Source organism: Podarcis vaucheri, assembly GCF_965113315.1.
Source record: "Podarcis vaucheri genome assembly, chromosome: 15".
Lineage (NCBI taxonomy): Eukaryota > Metazoa > Chordata > Lepidosauria > Squamata > Lacertidae > Podarcis > Podarcis vaucheri.
The window spans coordinates 35163915-35190924 of record NC_138753.1 but is presented as its reverse complement, the minus strand read 5'-3'; the positions used below and the strand labels follow the sequence as shown (position 1 = coordinate 35190924).

General features: G+C 45.3%; 2 protein-coding genes across 9 annotated transcripts in view; one reads left to right on the top strand and one right to left on the bottom strand.

Moving 5' to 3' along the window:
• RETSAT (retinol saturase) overlaps positions 1 to 20625 on the bottom strand; it is a 37517-nt gene extending 16892 nt beyond the window's left edge. For both annotated transcript variants that reach the window (XM_082200432.1, XM_082200433.1), the window contains exons 1-6: positions 20376 to 20625; positions 13953 to 14135; positions 12073 to 12314; positions 10896 to 11097; positions 7887 to 8084; positions 4876 to 4995 (exon numbers count right to left, since the gene is read on the bottom strand). In XM_082200432.1, coding sequence (XP_082056558.1) covers positions 4876 to 4995; positions 7887 to 8084; positions 10896 to 11097; positions 12073 to 12314; positions 13953 to 14135; positions 20376 to 20598 — 1168 coding nt within the window. In that variant the 5' untranslated portion in view covers positions 20599 to 20625. The remainder of the gene's footprint in view (positions 1 to 4875; positions 4996 to 7886; positions 8085 to 10895; positions 11098 to 12072; positions 12315 to 13952; positions 14136 to 20375) is intronic.
• Positions 20626 to 25390: 4765 nt separating this feature from the next.
• ELMOD3 (ELMO domain containing 3) overlaps positions 25391 to 27010 on the top strand; it is a 30902-nt gene continuing 29282 nt past the window's right edge. For 2 of the 7 annotated variants that reach the window (XM_082200593.1, XM_082200597.1), the window contains exon 1: positions 25391 to 25497. In XM_082200593.1, coding sequence (XP_082056719.1) covers positions 25408 to 25497 — 90 coding nt within the window. In that variant the 5' untranslated portion in view covers positions 25391 to 25407. The other 5 variants (XM_082200594.1, XM_082200598.1, XM_082200595.1 and 2 more) reach the window with 5 other exon arrangements.

Below are 27010 nucleotides of genomic sequence, written 5' to 3'. Positions count from 1 at the left end.
GAGGTATCACTGTCTTTAGTACCCGGTGTTTTCTGGTGTGGCATAGGTTTCTTGGGGGTTCTTTAGATTAATGGTCCTGTCACACAAAGGTCCATTCTTGATTAATGTCCCTCATTTTAACAGCTTAATTTAGGTGGGAAAAGACCTTTGGTCTTCCATGAACTTTTACCTAGTAGGAGCTATTCCATCAGGCTTCCTGAACTGGCTGGTCATTATAAGAACTGATGCCTCGACTTGCTTTTCCCCCTCTTCCGTCCCCATCACTTTTTCCTCATGTGTCAATCGTAAGCTTATTGTAAGCCATCCTGGGTTTGGGCTGCAGCTTTCTGCCTGCCCCACTTTAGATTACTTAAAAACCTGAAGCTCTACCTGTAACTTTTATATACAGTACTCTGCGCTGCCCAACATTGTACAGCTCATGTTAAGCACTTGGCAGCCTTTCCCCCTTTCACTCAGGCTCATTTGTTAAAGAAAATCTTTCTATTCAACACTGTGTTTATATCAAGAGCCTTAGGAGCAACACGTGAGCTTTCTTTCAAAGCTATTAAAATTTGCTTACAATTTGATCCTTCCAGGGCATACTGGTAGTCCGAAAAACTCCCATGAGATTTAGAAGGATTGTGCTAGCGAAACAGAGGACAGGCCGTTTTGAAAGAAAAACCACACGTAGTATTATTAGAGCTGAAAGGAAGTCTTGGAAAAGTTGAATCCTATTAAAGCCAATGCAAAAATTCATCTCATGTTTACCACATCTTTATCCCTTATGAATTGGCCCCATAATTTGAATCCTTTGACCTCTAATAGTGGGGACCAGATGTCAATCAGGAACATGGCATTCTAGAACTTCTGTCCCACTTTTCAGTTAAAACATACTATTATTTTTTTTTAAAGGCTGCAACACAGTTCTGAACAGCAGCAGATTAAAATAGTTAAAATCAGAAGATAACGGGGGGGGGGGAACCTAGGAAAAATTTGGCGCACCAGGGCAAAACATTCTAGTACTCCTTTGTACAATTTTTGCAGTTTATTTTCTTTTACAGGGTTCCGGGTTCCTGGCAATCACCTGTTGAACTGCAGTCAACAGGAATGTCAGTAGGGGGTTTTCCCCCTGAAGTAAATGTGTATTTTGTTTGTTAAATACTGACAATAATGCCATTTGCAGCAAATGAAAAACCGTTCTTTAGAAAGTCAGCAAGTTCCATAGTGGAGGGTCACAACTCTGAAGGTTGAACTATTTGCAATTTGATGTTAAATTAATTAGTAGCCACCCACCTTACCTCAGAAGGTAGGGACACCCAGAGTCAGGGATCTTTAGATACAGCTCAGCTGTACCAGGTAGCCCTTTCGACCAACTATAGGTCCCTAAATGTTTTAGAAAAGGGGTAAGCAGTGCCCAGCGTATGCAATTCCCTCCCTACACATGCTCTTCTTTTAGTAACAAGTTATAAGGAGCCTGCTAAACCATTTTTGTTTCAGCAAGCTGGTTAGGCATGTAATTTTAGCATGTACATAGTTTCAGTAAGTAGAAATGTTACAGACGCTTCAGGTTACATACGCTTCAGGTTACAGACTCCGCTAACCCAGAAATAGTACCTCGGGTTAAGAACTTTGCTTCAGGATGAGAACAGAAATCGTGCTCTGGCAGTGCGGTGACAGCGGGAAGCCCCATTAACTAAAGTGGTACCTCAGGTTAAGGACAGTTTCAGGTTAAGAACAGAGTTCCGGAATGAATTAAGTTCTTATCCTGAGGTACCACTGTATATGTTTTGGGTTTTTTTGTTGTTGGAATATTTAATGACTCTCTTAAACCACTCAGAAGCCTTTTGTTCTAGTAAGTGATATATAAATTTGGGGAAATAAAATCTTTTAAAACCCACAGTGTTTAAAATTTTGTCAAGCACTTGGAAAGGGAGGCCTGTGAAGTCTTTTAGATGAACCCTATACTGCCAGTTCATTCCAGCTTGCAATAGCTTGGTCATTTTATTACTGCGTCTTTTATGGTCTTCAGCTATATATTAGGCATTTTGGATACTTTTGGTGACAGAATACACACACAGCCCTGCAAAGCAGACCAGGTGGAGCAACCCAGGGAACACACTGTATCCGAATTAGACCAAGGTCTTACAGAGGTGGCAAAATGTTAGCTATTGAAGAGCCAAATGTTATATATGCAGGAGATCCCAGAACCTGCAGAGAATTCCAGGAGGTTGGTATAACCATTTCAGTTTAGGCACTATCAGGTGAAAGTTGTAGGACCTATGTTTTCTAGCTGTATCAACATGGAAAAACATCCCTGTTTCAATGCTGTGGATGGATAACTAAAAAGGAGGAAATCATGGAACAGAACATATCCGAGCAAAATTTGTCGTAGGCAAAAACAGCACAAAATTGGCTAAGACACAGCTAGGTCTGAAGACTGGTCTGGACTGCACTGAAAGGACCTCTGGACAGTTTTCCAGGACTCTTCCAGGACTCTACACACACACATAGCATGATTTGTCATGGTTTACCACTCAAACAAACCACAAGTGGTAAACCAAAAATATAGCAAGGCTTGTTTTTCAAGCTGCATGCCCTATTCAGCCTTTCCATCCCCCTCTTCCACAATGGAAAGCACTGGGGAAAAGGTAAAAGTAAAGGACCCCTGGATGGTTAAGTCCAGTCAAAGGTGACTATGGGTTGCGGCACTCATCTCTGCTTTCAGGCCAAGGGAGCCGACGTTTGTCCACAGACAGCTTTCCAGGTCATGTGGCCAGCAGGACTAAACCGCTTCTGGCACAATGGAACACCTCTACGGAAACCAGAGCGTACGGAAATGCTGTTTGCACAGAAGGCTTGATTTAAGCTAGCCACACAAACATTTTTTTAGCACAAACAAGCATTTAATTATTGAGAGAATAGAATTCAGGATAAAGGAATACAGGCCAAAAATGTATTTACAGAGGAATGTACAAAAGAGGAGCTTAGGAGTCATAGCAGACTAAAGTAAGATCTTCCACAATCTTGTAGCTTGTGGGGTGCTCAGATTTTGATGTATAATATATTCACACAATCCACAATACAGCCACCTGCATTTCCCCTCTCTTGGTGGTGTTGTTGGAAAAGGACGGGGAAGAAAGGCCAAACATGCTTCTCCCACAGACTCGCCACTGAGTTCCATCACAGCTTAGGAAATCAAAACGATTTCCCACCTTACATGCCATTTGGTAATAAGATCCTTACTGGAACTCCTCCTCTGCTTTAGAAGAAGAGTGGAGAACTTGTGGCCCTCCAGATGTTGTTGGACTACAACTCCCATCATCCCTGAACGACACTTGCAGGGCTTCCACATCTCTGCTTTCAAAAAAAAAGAACCTACATCACACGGACATATGGAAAGATAGGTAAAGGTAAAGGGACCCCCGACCATTAGGTCCAGTCGTGGCCGATTCTGGGACTGCGGCGCTCATCTTGCTTTATTAGCTGAGGGAGCCGGCGTACAGCTTCCGGGTCATGTGGCCAGCATGACTAAGCCTCTTCTGGTGAACCAGAGCAGCGCACGGAAACGCCGTTTACCTTCCCGCCGGAGCAGTACCTGTTTATCTACTTGCACTTTGACGTGCTTTCGAACTGCTAGGTTGGCAGGAGCAGGGACCGAGCAACGGGAGCCTACCCCATTGCGGGGATTCGAACCGCCGACCTTCTGATTGGCAAGTCCTAGGCTCTATGGTTTAACCCACAGCGCTACCCACACCCCTTATGGAAAGATAGTTTTGTGTAAATGAGAAATCATTGCATGTTTGAATGGCATTGTGCTTGGAGGGTGAGGTGTATAGGATGGAGTTTTCATTTTTGATTATGTCTAATACAATAAAAGAAAGGGGAAAAAAAAGAATCTACTACATTGCCATCTGTATAGCTGCAAAAGGTGCTTCTGACACAAGAAAACTCTGGGAAAGAAATGTTTACCAGCTGCGCTATATTCAGAGTACTGAAAATGTCATAGACTCTAAACAGTTGAATCACAGGGCAATATTATCTAAAGGCTTTGTATATGTTGATCACTTACGTCTTTAAAACGTGTACCTCTTAAGAAAAGAAAAGAAATTTACGAAGGTACACTACAGGCAACTCCCGATTTAGGTGCACCTGAATGACGCGCAATCATGCACATTCACATGGTACAAAACCAGGAAGTAGCCCCAAAATGTCATAAACACAGCATGAAAAGGGATGGAATGGGATGGGGCAGAATGGACTTATTCCCCGCTCCACCAATGAGCGTGGAGGGAACCTCCACAAAAAACAAGGAGTGCCTGTATAGTTTCTGGTGCTATAATCATGGAATTGCAGGACTGTGTGCAGTGCCGGATTTACGTATAAGCTAAACAAGCTATAGCTTAGGGCCCCACACTTTTGGGCCCCTCCAAAAAATTAAAGGAAAAACAACAACTGGATGTACATTTCCAAAATATAAGATAAAAAATAAATAAAATAAAAACTACATACAGTTAGAGCTTAATAATTATTTCACTATTAATATGCTTCTTAATTGTATTTCAGTTCAACAATTACTTTGATAAAATACATATTTTGTTATGTGCAAATGGCTTGAGACACCTATTAGGTCCATAAATTACCAAATAGCATATATTCAACACAAAAAACAGTGACAATTTGTTGTTGACAAAGGACAGCTGGACATATAAAGGGCCCCATTACCTTCAGTAGCTTAGGGCCTCATAAAACCTAAATCTGGCCCTGACTGTGTGCAAATGAGAGAGCTCTAGCATGAAACCTTTGTGTTCCCAGTAGTAAAATCTGCCCCCCCCCCATGGCTACAAACCCACCATACACCTACACAGTGGAAGCACAAATTGTCCTGTGTCCTCTTACCTGGCAAAGCCCGCAATTCCTTTGGCAGGAGCTGCTCATAGGTGTTAAAGATGCCAGCATCAGAAATCACAACAGGAGCATAGATGTTAACAAGATCTTGGCCTTTCTTTACGCTTACACCTGAAAATAAGACCAAAATGTCTTCAGACCGGGTAAAGTTTCTTTTGGATTGCTCTAATCAAAGAGCAGGGAGAAATCCTTTCCTGCTGATCACAGAGAAGACTCAACCAATGACAATTCATAGCTGGAAGCTGGTACGGAGGTGAGGTTTTGTTTTTGTTTTTAATGTTTCTTTTTGGTGGCACCTGCAAGTTCCAAGGGTTTCTGTTAGTTTTTACAGCAACCTTGCATTTTGCAATCCTCATTTTGCAGATAGTCTGAGGAAGAAAGGTTGGGGAGGGTGATCAATATTACAGGCAATCCTTGAACTGGCAAAAGAGGCTCAGTGAAATTAAGAGGGAGGGTTTAAGCATGTAAGCAGCTTAAACACCTTCAATGAAGTTTAATGTGGGTGGGAAGAGCTTTGGTAGGATTGTTTATTGCCTTGGTTCACATGAAGGTGCAAGCGTCTCCTCTCTTTCCCTGTCCTTCACAAGAGACTCACTGACATAGCTAAATTTCAGGCAAGACAAATGGCAGAGTGATGTTAATTTTTGCAAGTTAAATGCATCCTGGAAAATGCTCTGAAAGCAAGAGCATGCGGAGATTCCTTCTTTAAAGGCTTATGTTATGTACTGAGTTGAATAGGTTCCAAACTGCAGCAGTCTGATCAGTCCTAGAACAATAGGATCCAGAATACAGCAGTCTGATTGGTCCGCAGCAGCCACCCAATCCAACTCCAGGTGGAAGTGAATCCACAACTTGATTGGCCTACAGGAGAATCCTGGAACTGGCCAATCACGCAGGGCCCATTGTGTAAATAATGTATATAAAGCAGACATTTCAGGGGAACTTCCATTCCTCACTACTATGAGCTGAATAAAGAGCATGAAATCCACACTCGACTCCGAGTATATTTCAGCTTCTCTTTCCACACCCAGCAACCGAGCTCAGAAAATAGGGGAAAGTTCCTATTTCAGTCCTTATACATGATGGTCTCATGCAGATGCCACAGGAAACCATGGTCCGCCTGCTGACTGTGGAACAAATCGCAATTAGAAGCCCAGGTGTGTTTTTGGCCTCCAGATTGTGGTCTGCTTTGGGAGAAAGCAAATGGGATCTAACATTCAGACGTCACAACAAGCTTCATGGCTTGCTACTTCTGCTTGTACTAGGGGCAAAACAGAGAGGGAGTGCCTGAGTGATATGCTTGTTCATAGTAAGCCATGAACCATGGTGTACAGCCACATTCAAACCAGGCCAATACCTTAAGCCAAGAGAGCTGCAGCCAACCAATGTAGGAATAGAGAACTATTTTCAACCCAAGGGTTGCATTCCCTTCTGGCCAGTCTCCTGAGAGGTACATACCAATGGTAGACAGAGCCCAAGGAAGGAGTAGACAGAGCTACAGAAGTGAACTTGGCCTTTGTACAGTAGACTAGCTTCTGCACATAAACACTCTTAAATAAGGTAAAAAGGTAAAGGAGCCCTGGACGGTTAGGTCCAGTCAATGGCGACAATGGGGTTGTGGCACTCCTCTCGCTTTCGGGCCGAGGGAGCCGGCGTTTGCCCACTGACAGCTTTCTGGGCCATGTGGCCAGCATGACTAAACCGCTTCTGGCGCATTGGAACACCGTTACGGAAACCAGAGTGCACAGAAATGCTGCTTACCTTCCCACCACAGTGGTACCTATTTATCTACTTGCACTGGCTTGCTTTTGAACTGCTAGGTTGACAGGAGCTGGGACAGAGCAACGGGAGCTCACCCCATCACGGGGATTCAAACTGCTGACCTTCTGCTCGACAAGCCCAAGAGGCTCAGTGGTTACGATAAGATACAATAATCTTTATTGTCATTGTCCCATACAGAACAACGAAATTGAAAATCTACATCAGACATTCAGAAACCAACAAGTCTGCTATCCCAGCTATCCCAGCCTGGTTAGCCCCCTAAAAACTCTGATACCCCACAATTAAATACAATATACTCCCATAGAGACTACCTTACACTGCGTTTAAAACCAAAATCGCATCTGAATAGAAACTGTTTCTCAGGTGGATAGTCCTAGTCTTTATAACCCTGTACCTTCTTTCAGAAGGTAGAAGCTGAAAGAGATCATTTCCGGGGTGTGCACTGTCCTGCGCTATCTCTGCAGCTTTCTTATGGCACCTGGAAGCATAGATTTGATCCAAGGTGGGAAGAGTGCACCCAATTATTCTCTTCGCAGTCTTTACAACCACAGCACCCTCCATCCAGTTATGCATTAGCTGCTGGACAAAAAACCCTCAAGGGGGTGAAAAGAGTACTTATGCCCCCAGGCCTGTGGTCCCCTCTCCTGATGTAGCCAATTCTGAGCTTGATGGACCAGTAAAACAGCTTTCTACAACAGGAAGCTCTTGACTGGAAAAGTAAATAAGGGTAAGAGCCCCAGAATCTCTTGGTTTAGAAATTAAAACAGCGTGATCAAGGGGTTGTACATAAGCCCTGTGGCTTCCCATTTCTTTCCCATCCATGCAGCAATTCCTTGGGCTACACGGGATGCTTAAGGCACAATGCAAAGCGCTCTGGATCTTCTTGTTATAATCCGCACAGGAATCCTCTAATACAGATCAGTATTGTCCTCATGTTGCTGGTGGGGAAGGGGAGATGTGGCAAAGGTTAGCTGAGTTACCCAGGTGAGTTCATGGCAGAAACAATAATGCACGGAAACCTGTGGTTTCCATATATTTGTTAGACTACAGCTCCCATCCCCTCTGACCATGAGCCACGCTGGCTGGGGCTGATAGGATCTGGAGTCCAGCACCATCAGGAGGGCCACAAGTTCCTCTCCCCTGTTACACTGGGACCAGGATGGAATCTGAAATCCAGACTCTCAGCTGCTATACTAAAACAGCTCTGAGAAAGGGCTCACCGCAGGCTTTTCCTTGCGAGTTCACCAAGATGCTCTGCACAGGTGCTTTGGTGAGGACAGCCCCTCCGGCACGTTCAATGATGGGGATGGAGTGAAATGCGATTTCACTGGAACCTCCCTGAGGGTACCAGGCACCTTCCAAAAAGTGATCGACAAGGATGGCGTGCAAAGGGAAGCTTGACTTCTCTGGAATGACTCCTGCAAGACACAGAACAAGGATTATTAAATCAGAAAGCTGAAATCGTAATTGTGGTTTAGCACACCCACCCCAACCTCTTGAAGTCCTATCCAAGCAAGGTCTACACAGGAATGGTCCAAGTCTACACACTCCATGTAGGTCAGCTTGGAAATTAAGTCCATTAAAATATTAGCTCACAGTGCACCACGAAATATATAATGCCATGTCTAATCAAAGATAGTCATTTGTGGCCTTAGGGCTGGAGGTATCTGCATAAGAGCTGCCTCTGTTTTATTTCCTAGAGGATATTTTTTACTTCCTTCCCAAACATTACATTCACCCCTTGAGGCTCTCCTCTGCCCCCTCCTATCACCTGAAGCTAGGCAAATGGGAACAGGATGGAGGCTTTTTTGGTTGTGGTCCTAAGGAGGCTCACCTGGTACCTATTCTGATGCCACTCTCAGGCCAGCCAGGATTTTGCCTAGGATTTTATTTCTTTTGCTGAAGTTTTCTGGCACATTCTGTTCTAGGGGTGGTTCAGATATATGAAGCCAGTTTATTAAGCTGACGAAGAGCATTGATCCAACATGTTTACCTGTCTCCCGCTCCCTCATCAGCTTGCTAACCACTTGCTGATATATATATATATATATATATATATATATATATGCTTTCGTAGATTTTCACGGGTATAGGAATGCAGGTTTTGGTGTCTTCGGGTGTCTTCCCGTGTAAGAGTCGGGGTGTCTGTGCGACGTTTCGACGAGGTCTCACTCGTCATCTTCAGGCTGGTGCTTTCGGCTTCTTGTTACTGGAACAGAGCAGAGTCTGGTGTTTGAGTTCCTATAAATACTGTTGAGGGGTGTGGTGTATAGCCTCCAACGTTCTGGGTAGAGAGGAAGTTCCTAGATTAGTGTGCCTTTTCTTCTTTTGTTCCTTAATTACTTGAGGGATATCTTGGGTGATTTCATGAGTGATATTCTGAATATCACTGGGTGGGTCATTAATTACTTGAGGGATATCTTGGGTGATTTCATGAGTGATATTCTGAATATCACTGGGTGGGTCATTAAGTGTAGATTAGTTGCTAAAGCTCTCGTGTCTTGACCTCTTGAGCTTGTGAAGAGTTTTTCTGAGAAGATGGCTGTGTTGCATTTAGTTGTGCTCTGGCTTGGCTTCGTGTATAGGGGCGAGCTATGGTTTTGTGCCTTGTGCCAGCCAGATCTGTGTAGGGATTGCAGGGGGGTGCAGCATCCGGAGGTGCCACTATAGTTTGGTTGCTGGATGGAGTCTGTAGTATGTCTGTGGAGAGGGTCTGGGTTTGGGTCTGGTGTGGTTGATTGGTGACGGTGTTCTGTGTGCCTCTGGTTCTGGTGTCGGTTTTTGTGGGGAGGGCTAATTTCCAGATGTCTGGCAGGCGGGACGTGTCGTCACGCTTGTTCATGTTGTGAGGGTGTTTCTCTATCTCGATGGCTTCCATGATTATTCTCTTGTGGTGATGTTCCAAATTGCTCTTTAACATGGAACATCACCACAAGAGAATAATCATGGAAGCCATCGAGATAGAGAAACACCCTCACAACATGAACAAGCGTGACGACACGTCCCGCCTGCCAGACATCTGGAAATTAGCCCTCCCCACAAAAACCGACACCAGAACCAGAGGCACACAGAACACCGTCACCAATCAACCACACCAGACCCAAACCCAGACCCTCTCCACAGACATACTACAGACTCCATCCAGCAACCAAACTATAGTGGCACCTCCGGATGCTGCACCCCCCTGCAATCCCTACACAGATCTGGCTGGCACAAGGCACAAAACCATAGCTCGCCCCTATACACGAAGCCAAGCCAGAGCACAACTAAATGCAACACAGCCATCTTCTCAGAAAAACTCTTCACAAGCTCAAGAGGTCAAGACACGAGAGCTTTAGCAACTAATCTACACTTAATGACCCACCCAGTGATATTCAGAATATCACTCATGAAATCACCCAAGATATCCCTCAAGTAATTAATGACCCACCCAGTGATATTCAGAATATCACTCATGAAATCACCCAAGATATCCCTCAAGTAATTAAGGAACAAAAGAAGAAAAGGCACACTAATCTAGGAACTTCCTCTCTACCCAGAACGTTGGAGGCTATACACCACACCCCTCAACAGTATTTATAGGAACTCAAACACCAGACTCTGCTCTGTTCCAGTAACAAGAAGCCGAAAGCACCAGCCTGAAGATGACGAGTGAGACCTCGTCGAAACGTCGCACAGACACCCCGACTCTTACACGGGAAGACACCCGAAGACACCAAAACCTGCATATATATATATATATATATATATATATATATATATCTGAAATACACTCACATTTCAAAAGGCTCCTATAGAAAATGGATAGTCTGACTAAGCAGAGATTAAAACAGTTTCCTGGTTCATATGAAAACCTGGTTTCAACTAACACTTGGCCCAACACTTGCCCTCAGCTTTCAGTGTGAAAAGAAAAATTAAAAACAGGATGCTACCCTGCTGAGCTTCTCCACTTCTATCACACTTCATTTGTGGCCACTCGGAGGCACAGGGAAATTCAACATAATGACATGTCTCACTTTTGATATTTACTGAATGATACCAGGGTAAGAAGAGACTATGGACCACCACTTTCAATGGCAGCCACGCTGATATACGGTACTTTGCATTGTCTAGTTCCACCCACAGTTACAAGTTTCAGCCCCCTTTAAAAGGGGCAAAGGGATTGCCCTTTTATATGATTAATTTACGATGCACATGCCTTTGAGGCAGCAGGAAACAGCATCACCTACCATAGGTAGGGAAGATATAAGTGAACACTGCTCTCAGGTCTGCATTTGTCGTGAACTCAGCCGCCACTTCCGACAGAGTTTTGGATATCATCCTAAAGAAAGGGGAGATCAAAGCCAGCAAGCCGGTGCAGTGCAGAAACCAGACCAAGGGCATCGGGAGCATTTTCAGAATTGCCATGTGGGCGCTCCCTTTGGCGACTCTCTGCGGGAGGGCGGGAAAGCAGGGCGGAGAGGTGGGAAGAGAGAAAAGAGATGATGTTTAATGCATACCTGAAAGATGCAGCACGAGACCTCAGCTTTTACAAGCACAAGAACTGAGGAGTTCGGCATTCGCTAGGAAGATAGAAGTGGTTGTAGAGCAACCGGCAAAACAGAAGCACAGCCATGGCTGAGAGGAAGAGCGCATGCTATGCAGCTACCAAGTGGATCAGTTAGCAAGTGGTTGGAAAGACTGACCCCCGCCCCCAAGATCCTGGAGAGCTGCTGTTAGACGGAATATTTGATACTTGACTAGAGGGACCAAGAAGGGAACTTCCTTTGTTCAGAAAGCACGGTGGATATTCAGAACCAGCCAATCTAGGGATGGGTGTGGTACAAGTAGTAAATTATTATTATTATTATTATTAATATTATATTATTATTATTATTAGTGCTCCAGGATTTAAAAGCCTCTACGTTGGGTCCAAGGCTGCTTCCTTTTTTGCTGCAGCTCTTTTGATAACCTTGGTAAATATATGCGTTATTTAAAATTACACATTTTGTGAGGTAGATTCAGCTGAGAAAGCAAAACTGACTTCAGCACAGTCCCGGGACCATTGCAGTCAAGAAGTTATTTGAAACCAAATATTCTCTGTCACATAACTTGTTCTCTGTGATAGGCCATACTCCCTGACGGTCATTTTGTCATGACCCTCCCAGAATATGTCCTCAAATTTCACACAGACTACAGCACGCACAATAAAAATATAAGGCTGCAGTGCTGTTGAAGAAATTCAAGCTGACCTTATATGTTTTAGTTGCTTAATATGTTGAGCTTACTTCAAGGCTAGATTGCATTCTAGATTGCATTTCAAAAGTGTCAAAAATATCAGTTAATCTAACAAATGGGTTTAAGACTTTGCAGCCATAATAAAAAATCAAAGGTCTTTCACCAAGGCGCAATGAAAAAAATGATTACCTTGACAAGCGTCACAAATCTGTCAATATTAGCTTCTTCGCCAGGAAATTGCTTCTTTAGGCCTTTGACATATTCCTTCTCCCCACTGTACAGGTAATACTTCTTGCAGCTGTCAAGATCTCCCAGGATGACGGTATCAAAGGGAGAGTCCATCTGAGCCCATTGGAGCTGCCCATCCGTGAGTTGATCAATCATCACACGTAGGATAGAGTTCTCCTGCATCTGTCCGATGTAATGGATTCCTGGAAGGCAATGGGTCAAGTGTCATAATGGAAAAGTGATAATGAAAGAGATTAGGTCCTAAATTTTAGAACTGGGGTGCATGTGTGTGCTGTGCATCTTTCAGAGTTGGCCTGCTTGGAGAGTCGGGTGGGTGGTGGAACAAGCAACTGATTTCAGTCCACAAATGATACACAACACAGCATAATTGATGACTCCGCCCTGGTAATTTGCGTTCTGCTTCCTTTGCATTTAAATTGAAATACTTTAGCGGAAATGACTGGCAGAATCCGAGACCAGGGAGAAGAGTCGGTGGAAGAAGATTGGAGGAAATTTAAAATTTATTTGCAGAAACATTGTAAAATTTTTGAATGTTGATGACATTGAAATGAATTGAAGGGGCTCTAGCAACAAGGTAAAAAGTATAAGGGGACTAATAATAGATAAACTAATAGATCAGGAATTTGCTGAACTAAATTTAAAAGGGATACAATAATGGGAGACGTGAGGAAGTCAGAAAAATAAGTCAATTTAAAGTGGAGAGATTAAGAAAGAGAGAAATTTTGTGTTTTTTCCCTATATGTGTTTTTTCTTCTTTTTGTGTTTAATGTTTGTATTCTTGTATTTTGTGTTTTTGTATTTGTTTTGTATTTGCCTTTTGTGTTTTTTAAACTTTTCTATCGTCAAAACTTAATAAAATATTATAAAAAAATTAAATTGAAATACTTTATTGTCACTTGTACAACTTGTATACAGTGAGATTACACGAGCACCCCCTCTCAGCTCTCCTAGTCTTAATTCCCCTCGTTTACTGACGCACACCCACCAAACCCGAAAGTCCGTTGCCCTGTTGTTATCTTTTCATTCAGCAGCCTAACAGCCCACGGATAGAAGCTGTTCTTTACCCTGTTGGTGCGACTAATCATGCTTCTATACTTTCTGCCTGAGGGCAGGAGATCAAGAAAGTGCCGGCCAAGGTGTGAATCATCACCAGTTTTGTGTATGAGTAGGTGAAGTATTGGGATCTCAGAGCCGCAGCGTATGAACGCGCCGCCATCTTGGAATATGAAGAATAAATGAAAGATGGGGGACAATGCAGTGATGACATAATTGTGTCCATGTGTAGCAGACAGCGAGAGAAATGTAGTTTTGTCAGGAGTCAAACTGCAGCAGATGGTATTTGCTGGAACCAATTCCTTTCTGGATAGGAAATGAAGAATCCAACACTGGCAATTTCTGCGAGAGTTCTCCAACATCCCTACATGTATGCAGGGGCGTAGCAAGGGGGTGCAGTGGGGGACGTCCATCCCGGGTGTCACCATTGGAGGGGTGACAAAATGCTGGGCGGCACTCACCATGGGGCCTGCAGCTCGTCCAAGCCACACGTCTCTCCTGGGAGTGACGCAGTGACCTGGGTGCCCGCAGGCTCCGCGCTGCCCCAAACACTCTGCCCATTGCCTCCCCCTCAGCTGTAGGGCGACTGAGTTGGAGGAGGAAGGCAGACTCCTTGGAGGCCCCACGGTGTCCCCGTGGGCGGCTGGCCCCGCCCCGGGTGCAGGACACACGCGCCGCCCCAGGCGCCCGATCGGTTTGCTCCACCACTGCATGTATGTAGTTGTAACTGCTCAGTCACCACTCCCTGATTGTGCGGGTCACCTTACCTACGTCAAACTCGAAACCTTTCTCGTTGAAGGTATGGCAGCAGCCCCCTGCCTTCCCATGCTGCTCCAAGACCAGCACGCGCTTCCCAGCTTTAGAGAGCATCACAGCCACCGCCAGACCCCCATAGCCGCTTCCAATGACGACAGCATCCAGGCCGTCAGGAACCTTGTCCCTGGAAAAGACTGGGAGACGGGGACAGAAGACATGAGTATCATGTAGCCGGGCTAGCTATTAGGCTATAGCATAAGAACATAAAAGCCACATAATCTGGCATGTATTATCCCTGCTCTGTTCCCACACCACTCTCCCTGACCCCCCAACCTCCAAAGTAATCCTGTTGCTATAATCCTCGACCTACCTCTCCCACTCACATCTTCCTGCTGGTCATCCTAATTTGCTACATCACAGCCAAAATTAGATTGTGTGTAGGAACTCTCAGATCCGCCACAACGGAGAAGATTGAGATACACACACAACAACAACACCACCACACAAACAAACAAACAAACACATACACGCACCCCAGCTACCAGCAACTGCAATTTGCTTAGTATAAATGATGGAATTTCGGTGTGTGGAGACACAGAAGTGTTATTTTATCAGATGTGTTTGGAGGTAACTATTTGTAGCTTAGGAGAGATATTTATCAGGGGTACAACCCACTGGGAATTCTGTGTTGTGCAACTGAATTGTGCATACGCATCTGAGCACTCTAGCGCCCTTGCCCAAGTCTAGTTCATTTTGATAAGTAGACCCCCTCACTGTTGGCAAGTTAGGATCAAACAAGATGAAATGCCATTCATGGAATTGTGTGAATGAACTGCAGGTACAGCCCCCCCAAATTGATACCCTGGTATGGGGAGGAGGATTTAGCCCTTTGCTCTGCTGCAGCCGCAGATTCCCTGTGTGTTCTATTTTCACAAGGCAAACAACAACAAGAACCCCACTTCCATTCATTCCAATGGGCGTTTCCTTCCCAATGCAATAGCGGAAATTCAGTTGATCTTGTTTGGCACTGCAGTTGGGGCTGAATCCTTTGCCCCCCATGCCAGGGTCCTGATTGGCACTGGGACACCCAAAATCTAGTGTAATAATAATAATAATAACAATAATAATAATAATAACAATAATTTATTATTTATTATTTATACCCCACCCATCTGGTTGAGTTTCCCCAGCCACTCTGGGCGGCTCCTAATCGAATATTAAAAACACAATACAGCATTAAACATTACCAACTTCCCTAAACAGATGCCTTCAGGTGTCTTTTAAAAGTAGGATAGTTGCTTATTTCCTTGACATCTTCCACAGGGTGGGTGCCACTACCGAGAAGGCCCTCTGCCTGGTTCCCTGTAACCTCACTTCTCGAAGGGAGGGAACCGCCAGAAGGCCCTCGGAGCTGGACCTCAGTGATGAACGATGGGGGTGGAGACACTCCTTCAAGTATACTGGACTGAGGCTGTTTCAGGCTTTAAAGGTCAGCACCAACAAATTGTGCTCAGAAATGTACTGGGAGCCAATGTAGATCTCTCAGGACCGGTGTTATATGGTCCTGGAGGCCACTCCCAGTCACCTGTCTAGCTGCCGCATATAGTTGCATATGGATCAGCCTTTAGACACTCTCTTGAGGGTTTCTAGTGGCATTCTCTTTACAACTGTCTGAGCCATATAAAAGTTTAGTTAAATAAAATATATTGATCTGTAGAACTGGCACTGCTACCACTGCCACATAATATTCATTCTCCACCTATAAGAAACCAGTCTTTTAAAGGGGCAGCACTTTGGAACTCCTTGCTTATTGACATCCGGCAGGAACCTTAGCTGTATTATTTTTGGTACCTGTTTAAAACATTTTTTTTGTTTAGGCAAGCCTATCGGAGCATGTAGAAGTTACCTGTGCTTTATTCTCTTTTCAGACACTGTTGATTTTAATCAACTTTTGAATGTTTTCAAATTCCTGGTCTTTGGGTTTTTTTTGAGAATTTCAATTTTTTTGTAATCTGTTTAAAGGTTCGCTTACAATCAAATGGTTATACACGTTTTGTTGGATAAATGGGGGTTTGCATTTAATCTGGAGGAACAGCTGAAAGGAAGCAGGCAGTGATTACCTGCAGCAACATGGTCTATTTTCCAAGGCACTAGGTGAAGTTAATTCAATCACATTTTATCAAATGAAGGGTTTTCCTTCCTCATTCTTCCCAGACTAGAATGGTGGCCAGGCCACTCTTTGGCAAAGAATTTTGCAGTCATTGTCATAAAGGTGGTATAGCCAGCTTTAGGGGACAGCTGGTAGGAGATTTCCTTGAGCAGGGTTCTAAAACATTCAGATGAGGAGGGACAGAATGCAGACTAAAGAACATGCACAGTCATACCTTGGTTCTTGAACAGCTTAGTTGATGTACAAATTGGCTCCTGAACACTGAAAACCCAGAAGTAAGTGTTCTGTTTTTGAACATTTTTTGGAAGCCGAATGCCCAACACATCTTCCGCTTGAGTGCAGGAAGCTCCTGCAGCCAATCAGAAGCCATGCCTTGGTTTTTGAACAGTTTCGGAAGTCAAACAGACTTCTGGAATGGATTAAGTTCAAGAACCAAGGTACCACTGTACTGATAACACTCCACAGAAGAAGGTTCTAAACCCACCTTTAAATAAAGGGTCAACTACCCCCCCCCCCACATGGCAGATGAAATGGTAGACTTGGCTTCTATCATTCACCAAATCTTATAGCACATCAATTGTCTTACGATAGGGGTGGCCAGCTCCCAAGAGACTGTGGTCTACTCAGAGTTAAAAACTGGCAGTGATCTACCCCTCCATACTTGTTGAGCTTCTTTGGGGGGGGGGGAGCCAGTAATCTACCAGTGATCTACCACAGATGTCCAGTGATCTACCGTTTGATCACGATCTACCTGTTGGACGTGCCGGTCTTACGATGTTATCCCATTTGCCTTCGCAGCAAAGTAGATCAGCACCATTTTGTAGCGGGGCTGATCTAGCATATTGTTCAAAGTCCATCAAGAAAATCCATTACTATAAGAACTGAAATCCAAGTGTCCTTAATAGAATACCTGGTATGTTCAGTTCTCCAATCCAACAAACACATTAAGGAACAGAAGAGATGAAGTATCTGTGTTTTGTTAATATTCAAAGGAAATGAAACGAACCCAATCTGATTTTCTCCACTGTACTTACGGATACTGGGTGGGGTACCTGTGTGTTCAACCCAGTCATAAGAGGGTTCTGTGCAGGGTAGTCTTACCCCGCTGCTCATGCAATTGCCAGGCACACACACACATACCCCTGCTGGCCGTGGTGTTGGGCAAACATGAGATGGGTCCCTGCATGAGTATAAATGTAAAGACAATGTACACCTCCTTCATGTGAGGGGCAATCCTAAGCAGTGGCGTAGCGTGGGGGCATGGGGGGCCGTGGCACCAGGCACAGAATTCTTAGGTACCCCCATGACAGGCTCCCTTGTCAAGGCTGCATGGCTGACATCTTCTGGAGCCATGGGGAGGTGAGCAGAGCCTGGGCTGTATCTTTGTGGCTGTGGCGGTACCTCCTTCTCCTCACGGCCGGCAAACAGATGCCTGCCCCTGGGTGGAACTCCTGCCAGCTGGAGCCCAGACTTTTCCTGGCCTGCGCTGGTCCTTCCCTGGGGCCTCCCTCCTGGTGTGTGTCTTTGAGCAAGGTGAGAGGAGAGGAGAGCCACCCACTTGCCTGGGACCTGCCAGCAGCTGACCTTGTGCTTCGCAGCTAAGGTGAGGCAGCCAGGGAAGGACTGTGCTTGGTGCCTCAGCCTGCTCTCTACCACCCTCCTCCTAGGCCAGCTGTGGCTGTGGCTTCAGCACTGCTGGGATGCCACCAACCCCACCAAGGAAAGCTAGCTGCCGCTCCCGCTGGGAGCTCGCTTAGCTTAGCTGAGAGGGCGAACATAGTGACCTCCATGAGGGGCACCACAAGGATGCTTCGAAATTCACCTGTTGCCTTCTGCGTGATGTCTGCAAAAAGGTTAGGGGGCACACAATCCTTGCCTTGCCCCGGGTGCTGCCAACACACGCTATGCCACTGATGCTAAATCAATCAGCTCCCCCCCTTGTGTGAAGGAGGTCTATGTTTGTATATCATAGGGTCTGCCCTCAAGTTCCCAAAACATATAGCCATCAGGAATGCGGCTTGCAAGGGCGAATGCACAAAGCTGGGGGAATGCACAAAGTGGGTTATTTTTGTGCTTCCCTCTTTTGCTTCACTCTTTCCAACTCACACTTTTGCCAGAGGGAAGAGGGGCTGGCTGTATTGAACCCCTAACTGGAAGGCAATAATGTTCTAGGAAATGACTGTGGAAGCTACCAGAGACATAATATGATCAAGATCATGTTTAGCTCCTTTACAGTCTTGGCTAAATGACATCAGGGACTGCATTTCAAATTACAGTCTCAATGTTATTAAAAAATAATGTCACTACAGCAACAAGACTAGTTTTAGCAAAATGGTGGAGACCAGAAAGCTCTCCAGCTTAAAAAGTTATCAGAGAAAGAGGGCTGCAGTTAACAGCCTATAAAAGACCTGCTCAAAAGCAAACTAAATTCCAATGGGACAAGCCAATTGAAGCTAAGCATTTTAACACCCCACTGATTCCAGCCGGAAAGTTAAACATGTGCTGTACAACAGCATCCCATACATACTTACACAGTGTTCAACGGGATCAACTCCCAGGAAAGTTTGCATAGGGCTAAAGCTCTCGCTTCCATTCAAAGGGCTCAGTGCTGGCTGAATTAAACCTCCGTTAGATGGAAAAGGAATCACTTTATTTACATCTATGTAATATACAATATTCAGTATAATATGAATTTTCTATTACAAGACTCTAATGCAAGTGTGAAATTTGATACCGGTGTTAATGCATATTTTTGCTATTACATAATGCTAGCTCCTAACCTGAAATTCACCATTTTGTCAAGAAAAGAATATTTAAGTCAGTCTCCTTCATAACACAGCTGAAATGTAATTATTCCCACCTAGCAGGGTTCTATTTATTTAGGGCTCAACTGAGTCCGAGGTACAAGTGTTAGCAGACAGAGCAAAACCAGGAAGATTTTAACTAGTTGGTTTTTAAAGGGGGTGACCTTGGGCCAGTCACCGTCTCTCAACAGCAGCCTGGCTCACGAAGTTGTTGCGAGGATAAAAATGGGGAGGGGAGAACCACGGAAAGCTGCTTGGTGAAAAACTGTATAACTTGCAGTGCTAAGGCAACAAAAAGAAGCTGCCTTGTAGCAGGTTAGCCTATTTCCCATCTAGTACTGGCACCTGCAACTTTGATTGGCAGGGTCTCCAACAGAAGTGGCTCTTTCCCAATGCATGTTTTTAAACTGAAAATACCAAAGAGGCAGAATTTGGGGACTTTCGCAATCAAAACACGAGATAAAGAAGAGAGCGCAAAATATGGTCTGAAACTCAACATCAAAAAAACAAAGATCATGGCCACTGGTCCCATCACCTCCTGGCAAATAGAAGGGGGAGAAATGGAGGCAGTGAGAGATTTTACTTTCTTGGGCTCCATGATCACTGCAGATGATGACAGCAGCCACAAAATTAAAAGACGCCTGCTTCTTGGGAGAAAAGCAATGACAAACCTAGACAGCATCTTAAAGAGACATCACCTTGCCAACAAAGGTCCGTATAGTAAAAGCTATGGTTTTCCCAGTAGTGATGTATGGAGGTGAAAGCTGGACCATAAAGAAGGATGATTGCCGAAGAATTGATGCTTTTGAATTCTGGTGCTGAAGGAGACTCTTGAGAGTCCCATGGACTGCAAGAAGATCAAACCTATTGATTCTCAAGGAAATCAGCCCTGGGTGCTCACTGGAAGGACAGATCCTGAAGCTGAGGCTCCAAGACTTTAGCCACCTCATGAGAAGAGAAGACTCCCTGTAAAAGACCCTGATGTTGGGAAAGATTGAGGGCACAAGGAGAAGGGGATGACAGAGGACGAGATGGTTGGACAGTGTTCTGGAAGCTACCAGCATGAGTTTGACCAAACTGCGGGAGGCAGTGGAAGACAGGAGTGCCTGGCATGCTCTGGTCCATGGGGTCACAAAGAGTCGGACAGGACTAAACAACAACAACAAATACTAAGCTCGACAGCCCGCTAAGCTCTGAACTAAACAGCGCGCGAAGCAACAAAGGAGGGAGAAGAAAACCTTTTTTTAAGGCTGCAACCCCGTACTCTCTTGCCAGCCCGGGAGCCCCACGGAACAGCGCCTTAATCCGCAGTAAACATTCCTAGGAATGCATTGATCCCTTCGCTCTGCCACCGCTGGGCATCGTTCACGCGCCGCTTGACCCCCTCCCAGCAGCCCCGTTTCGGGGGGCTCCCTTTGCCAGCCTAGCAGCGCCCCACGCCGGAGCTGGCCGGTGGCTACCTTGCTTGAGGACCTTTCTGCGCGCATCTTTGTCGGTCACCAGAGGCGCGGGCGGCCGCCTGGAATCTGCCCGGAAAGGGTTGGAAGAGGGGCTCCGGGTGCCCAGAGCTCTCCAAATGCCCAGGAGGAGGAGCGCGCCCACGAGCGCGTACACCCACATGGCCGCCCCGGCAAGCGCTGCGAGGACGCCAAAGTGAGACCCCGGCTCAAAGAGCGCAGACATAGCACCACCACCAGCAGCCGCCTCCTCCTTCTAGTAGGCTGGCCGCAGCGCGCTCCTGCCCCTTAAAGGCGCAGTCCAGCCTCTCCCTGGGACAAGGGAGCATCCTGCCAGGGAGTGCCAGGCATCCTCTGAAAGTGCAGCCAGGAGATCTTTGGAGAGCGGAGGGCGAGGGGTCTGGAAGAGCGGACGATTCATGGATATAAGGAGAGACCTGTCAGGGTTGCGCAAGGCCAGGGGACCTGTGTGACCCTCGAGGTTCTGCTGGCCTTCAGCATGGCCAGTGCTCAGGGATTATGATTATTTATTAAATTTGTATACCGCACTTTATCTGACAACCACAGGGTCAAAACATCAAAACACGACATTGAAACACAGAATACATATGATGGGAGTTGGTCTCCAACAACACTTTTTAGACATGCATGCATCGTTTTGAGATACAGTAATTCAGTTGTACTAGCAAGCTGGAGGTAAAGCTTCTTGGATATTCTCTGCGTGTGCAAGAGAATAATTTGTTCCAGAAAGAGAAGAAGTTTCAAGAAGCAGAAGGCTGTGGTTGTTCTGTCTATGCAGGGACATTTTCTGTGGGTTCTTTGGACATACACAGTGTGAAGGAACTAATGATACAACGGTTTTGTGTAACTTGTTGTATAACTTGTTGTGAGTCTCTCCAGAGACAGAGAGAGTCTTGGACTCTTGCTGGACTCTAAGCATGCCTTGACCACAGCAATGGTGAATGTCTGTATATAGTTGCTACCAATATGCTTTTATACCTGTCAAGTAAACTTCTACACTTGACTGAATCTTAATGGTGTTCATGAGTGTTTATTGCCTACTTCCAAGGAAGGAGCTGCGCTGAGATGTAACTCTGCTGAGTCTAGACACTGGCACACACACACAGCGACAGTGATGCCAGACTCAATCCTTTCTAAATCATCTATCAGGGGTTGATGGATTGATCTAACAAAGCTAGCCCCTTTCCATCCCAGAGAAGAGAGCCAGGAACTTTGGGTGACACACCTACACACTGTGGCTAGCACGCTAATATGTCAGGACACACAGTTTGGAAAACAGACCAGGGTATCAGCAGGGTCATGTTGGCAGCAGAGTGCCAGGTAGCCATGAACAGCTCAAAGTGAGATATTGGGGGTAAGAGAAGTCTGGCTTGAACCAGAGCTCATTGGCAGCTGCTCTTCAAAGTGTCAGTCAGGTAAAGTCCTTTTTAAGTGGAGATGGAAGGGATGGAACATGGGAACATCTGCATGTGAAGCATATACAATCAAATCCTGGTTGTTGAACATAATCTGTTCCAGAATCCTGTTCAGCCTCTGAAATGTTAGACAACCGAGGCACAGCTTCTGATTAGCTGCAGGAGTTTCCTGCACTCAAGCGGAAGCTGTGTCGGATGTTCGGCTTCTGAAAAACGTTCGAAAACTGGAACACTTACTGTTGGAGCCGAAAAGTTCCAAAGCGGAGGCGTTTGGGAACTGAGGTTTGACTGTACAGTGGTAGTTCGGGTTACATATGCTTCAGGTTACATATGCTTCAGGTTACAGCCTCCGTTAACCCAGAAATATTACCTCAGGTTAAGAACTTTGCTTCAGGATGAGAACAGAAATCAGTTTCAGGTTAAGAACGGACCTCCGGAACAAATTAAGTACTTAACCTGAGGTACCACTGTACTCTGCTATTGAGCCAGTTGCTCCCCTCAACTGTGCAACACTAAGCAACAGAGGTTGTGGACAGGCACAAATCAAGCTGGTGTGTTGCTGAAGGGATCAGAGAGGGAATTTTGATGTGTACAGGGATGGAGAGACTACGGAGCAGTGCAAAAACTACTAATGACACCATTGCCCAATAATGAATATTTTTGTTGATGTTTACTGAAAGGTTTTTTGTGATTTTATAGTAAAAGAATTCCACCCACATAACAATATGGTTTGTGTTACAGGATGTGCTCCAATAAGCTTCCATTTCCCATATTTAATTTATGTGTCTTACATATCATACCATGGACAGTTATAGCTGATACAAATACTGATTTGCCCATTTGCCCATTAAAATTAAAACGCACGTCAAGCCACATCAAAACAAAACATGATTCTTCTTAAAAAAACAACAACACACCACTCTAAAGGTATTTAAGATACATGTAATGCTTTCAAAGAGGAAGATACTGGTTTGTTTGTTTGTTTGTTTGTTTGTTTGTTGGTGGGAGATGTATGTGGGAAGGGAAGGAGTAAACCACAGGAAATCTGCATGAGACCTTTGAACTCAAGACACAGCTGCTTTCATCATGACATTTTAAAGTTTGTGCACCTAAGGTGTTTGTGCTAAAACCACAATGGGGTGGATAAAACCTAAAATGTAGCACACAAATTCTCCATTAGACGAATGATTTTGTGTGTGTATGTCTCTGTGGACTTTAGGTGATTTAAACATTTGAATAAACATGGATAGGATATGGCCGAACTATATTTTGTTGGATGCATGCAAGTGCCTGTAGCTATTATGCCTGTTGCAAAAACTTGTTCAGTTTCGACTATGGTTGAACTTACATGCTTGTCAAAGGCTAATACCTGTGACATCAGTGACAAAAAGCAGTACAGTCCCCACTAGAGGCAACATCTAATGAATTTAGGCTCTTCTCCATCACTATTAAAGGGAACCATTTTTTTCAGTATCAAAAGGCTTGTGTCAATTCCTTCAGTGGCCGTTTGGAGGCACCTGTGATATATGGATTTATAGAGAAACTGCAAAGTTATACCTACCCTTCTATATGCAAATATAGTATACTTCACAAAACAATAACTACTACTTTCTTTCCTCATGCTAGGGTGGGAGGTATATTCTGATCACATGCACCAACTTCTGTGGGATTTAATTTCTAACAGGTGCCTACTGTCTGATCCAAATGTATGCACAATCTTTTTTTATTTACTTTATTTAAAACATTTATAAAACACCTTTGATGCTACCTTTGAAGATGACTCGGAAGCAACAATTAATCCAGAATGTGGCTGCTAGACTGATGACTGGGAGCAGATGCCGGGACTGTATAACCCTGGTCCTAAAAAAATCTACATTGGCTTCCAGTACGTTTCAGAGCATAATTGAAAGTGTTGGTGCTGACCTTTAAAGCCCTAAATGGCTTTGGCCCTGTATACCTAAAGGAGCGTCTCCACCTCCATCGTTCAGTCCAGACACTGAGGTCCAGTTTCGGGGGCCTTCAGTGCTAGAAATGAAGTTACAGGGAACCAAGCAGGGGGCCTCCTCGGTAGTGGCGCCTGCCTTGTGGAACACCCTCCCAGTGGATGTTGAAGAGTAAAACAACAACATAAATTTTCATAGAGATCTGAAGGCAACCCTGTTTCAGGAAGCCTTTAATGGTTGTTGTTTTTCCTGTATTTTTTGCTGGATTTGTCCGGGGTGGTTGGGGTAACCCAGTCAGATGGGTGCGGTATAAGAAATAAATAAGTTGTTGTTGTTGTTATTCTATAATACCTAAGTGCCTGCTATTGTGGTTAAGAGCCCTCAGTTGATTCCCTCCTGCTATCTAAATCTCACTTTAAAACCATCTAATCCTGGGTCTCCATGCCACATCCAGCTGGGTCTGGCTGATGAAGAAGAGGGTGCATGTCGCAGATGCCAGAGGCATGTTCCAGTAACTATTCATTCTAATAGTGTATAATGATTCTAAAGAACAATATTGCAACAAAAATAATTTTCAAACAATGCCAATAATTTCTGGGACAATAATTTCACAAGGCTTGCCTTTTGGCTGATGAACGCCAGTAACTATATACAGGGCCGGATTTAGGTTTGATGAGGCCCTTTATATGTCCATCTGTCCTTCGTCAACAACAAATTGTCACTGTTTTTTGTGTTGAATATATGCTATATGGTAATTTATGAACCTAATAGGTAGCTGAAGCCATTTGCACATGCAGAATGTAGGTACCCTATATATAGAAATGAGCAAACCAGTGATATTTTAGGGAGCAGGCTAGCAGGCAGGGCCCATTACTTACATCACAGGAGCCTACACAACACAAAACACTGTTGCCATATGTAGGTTTTATTTTATTAGTTTTTTGTCTGTTGTTTTGGAAATGTACATCCAGTTTTTTCTCTTTATTTTTTTTAGCTATAGCTTGTTTAGCTTATAAGGGACGTGGGTGGCGCTGTGGGTTAAACCACAGAGCCTAGGACTTGCCGATCAGAAGGTCGGCGGTTCGAATCCCTGCGATGGGGTGAGCTCCTGTTGTTCGATCCCTGCTCCTGCCAAGGTAGCAGTTCAAAAGCACGCCAAAGTGCAAGTAGATAAATAGGTACCACTCCAGCAGGAAGGTAAACGGTGTTTCCGTGCACTGTTCTGGTTCGCCAGAAGCGGCTTAGTCATGCTGGCCACATGACCCGGAAACTTTATGCCGGCTCCCTCGGCCAGTAAAAGTGAGATGAGCGCCGCAACCCCAGAGTCGGCCACGACTGGACCTAATGGTCAGGGGTCCCTTTACCTTTACTGTTTAGCTTATACGTAAATCCGGCACTGAAATCCTTCTATACCTTGAGTGTTGGGTTTTTTAAAATTAGCTTTTGCGTGATACAAAACAATCAGGTAAAGAGTGAAAGGTACATCTATGGTCTCTCTCCACTTTTCGTCGTGGGAGCTCACTCTTGATCATGCACAACAACCTTCCGCAGGGCTAGCGGACTGGGGAGTCGCGCAAGCTCAATCGTACTGAGCAGAGCGGAGCGGCAAACGCGCCCCCCCCCCCGCCACCATCGCAGCTGACTTCACGCGGCGGAATGAAGAAGGAAAGGCTGCTCGGTCCAATCCGAGGCCGCTGGGACTACAACTCCCGGCATGCAAAGGGGCGCGCACGCGCGTTTGCCTGTGTGGGTGTTACAGGAGGGGGGGTTAGCAACAGAGCACAGATTGGAGGAAAAACTGAGGCGGGGGGAGGGGGAAGCCCGTCGTTCGGTCCGGCTTGTCGGGGATGACGCCTCCGTGGGTGCGTTATTTGTGGGGGAGATGTGTGGGGAAGGGCAGGGGGAAACTGAGGGAGGCGGGGGGGGGGCCGTGACGCGCGACCTCGAATGTGGGAATGAGTAGACACGTGTCACTACCTATGCAACTGTGTCTCTGTATAGGGGGAAGGGGGCGTGTACGGGCTTGTGTGTGTCTGCGTGCGTTACCCTTCCTTCCCAGGTATCTGACCTTAAGGAAAAGAGTAAAAAGGGGACGACGACGACAGGGGGGGCATGGTGGGCGGGGATATATTTTTTGGGGGGTGGCGAGTAAAGGTGGGTAGGACTTATTAGTTTGGGGGCCACAGTGGGAGGGGCTGTTTGAAAGGGGGAGGGGAGTAAAGGGGGGATCGGGGTTTTTTTTGGGGGGGAGGGGTGGCATGTGGGGGGGGGCGGTTGTCCAGTTTTGCTGAATTTAGATTGGCCTCATAGCAGCCAACGTCTTTTTCTGAGGAGGCTTGTTGTGTTTACTGTGAGCTTAGTGGGTATATTTTGTGGTTATGCACAGGGCTGTTTTTCTAGGGGGGGGGAGAGGGGGTGCCAGAACTCTTTGTGAACACCTCCGTCGTTCTCTTAAGAATGGCAATGGTGCCCACCTGAGAGGTGCCAGGGCTGAGTTCTGGTTGCAAAAAAAGGTCCCTCAGAAATGTCCCTCAGAAAGCCAAAGAAGCGATTGGTAACACTTTTATTTTTCTCTTCCTCCCTTCTACCAGAATTGGCCATCGAAATGGTTGGCATGGATATTCAAGTACAGTGGTACCTCGGGTTACATACGCTTCAGGTTACGGACTTCTGCTAACCCAGAAATATTACCTCAGGTTAAGAACTTTGCTTCAGGATGAGAACAGAAATCGACATGGCAGCAGCGGGAGGTCCCATTAGCTAAAGTGGTGCTTCAGGTTAAGAACAGTTTCAGGTTAAGAACGGACGTCCGGAACGAATTAAGTACTTAACCCGAGGTACCACTGTAGTAGGAAAGGCTTCCCCTAGGCAGCAACCTGAAGGCCATGTGTGTACCTTCAAATTGCCCGATGCAACTGATGCTTCTCCAAGGCTTTTATTTTGCCCCCTTTGCCTTCCCCCTGCCTGCTGTGCAGCACATCTTGCTGCAACACAGAGGGGAAGAGGGTTGGAGAAATTGCAACTGTTCTTTTCTGTTGTTAAAAAAATGGGTGTGTGTGTGTTTGAAGGTAAGCTGCAGATCTCCAGATGAGAAGCTTGTACCTGCTGGTTTCTGCCTGTGCAGTTGTTAAAAGCATAGGTGCAGTAGGAGTAAAAATGTTCCCCCCAAATGTTGAATATTCATGCAGAAGCTCCTAGGTTGGAGAGTGTAGCTTCCAACTTCATCTGATGGAATACTACCCTTTTTGCAATGTTGGGA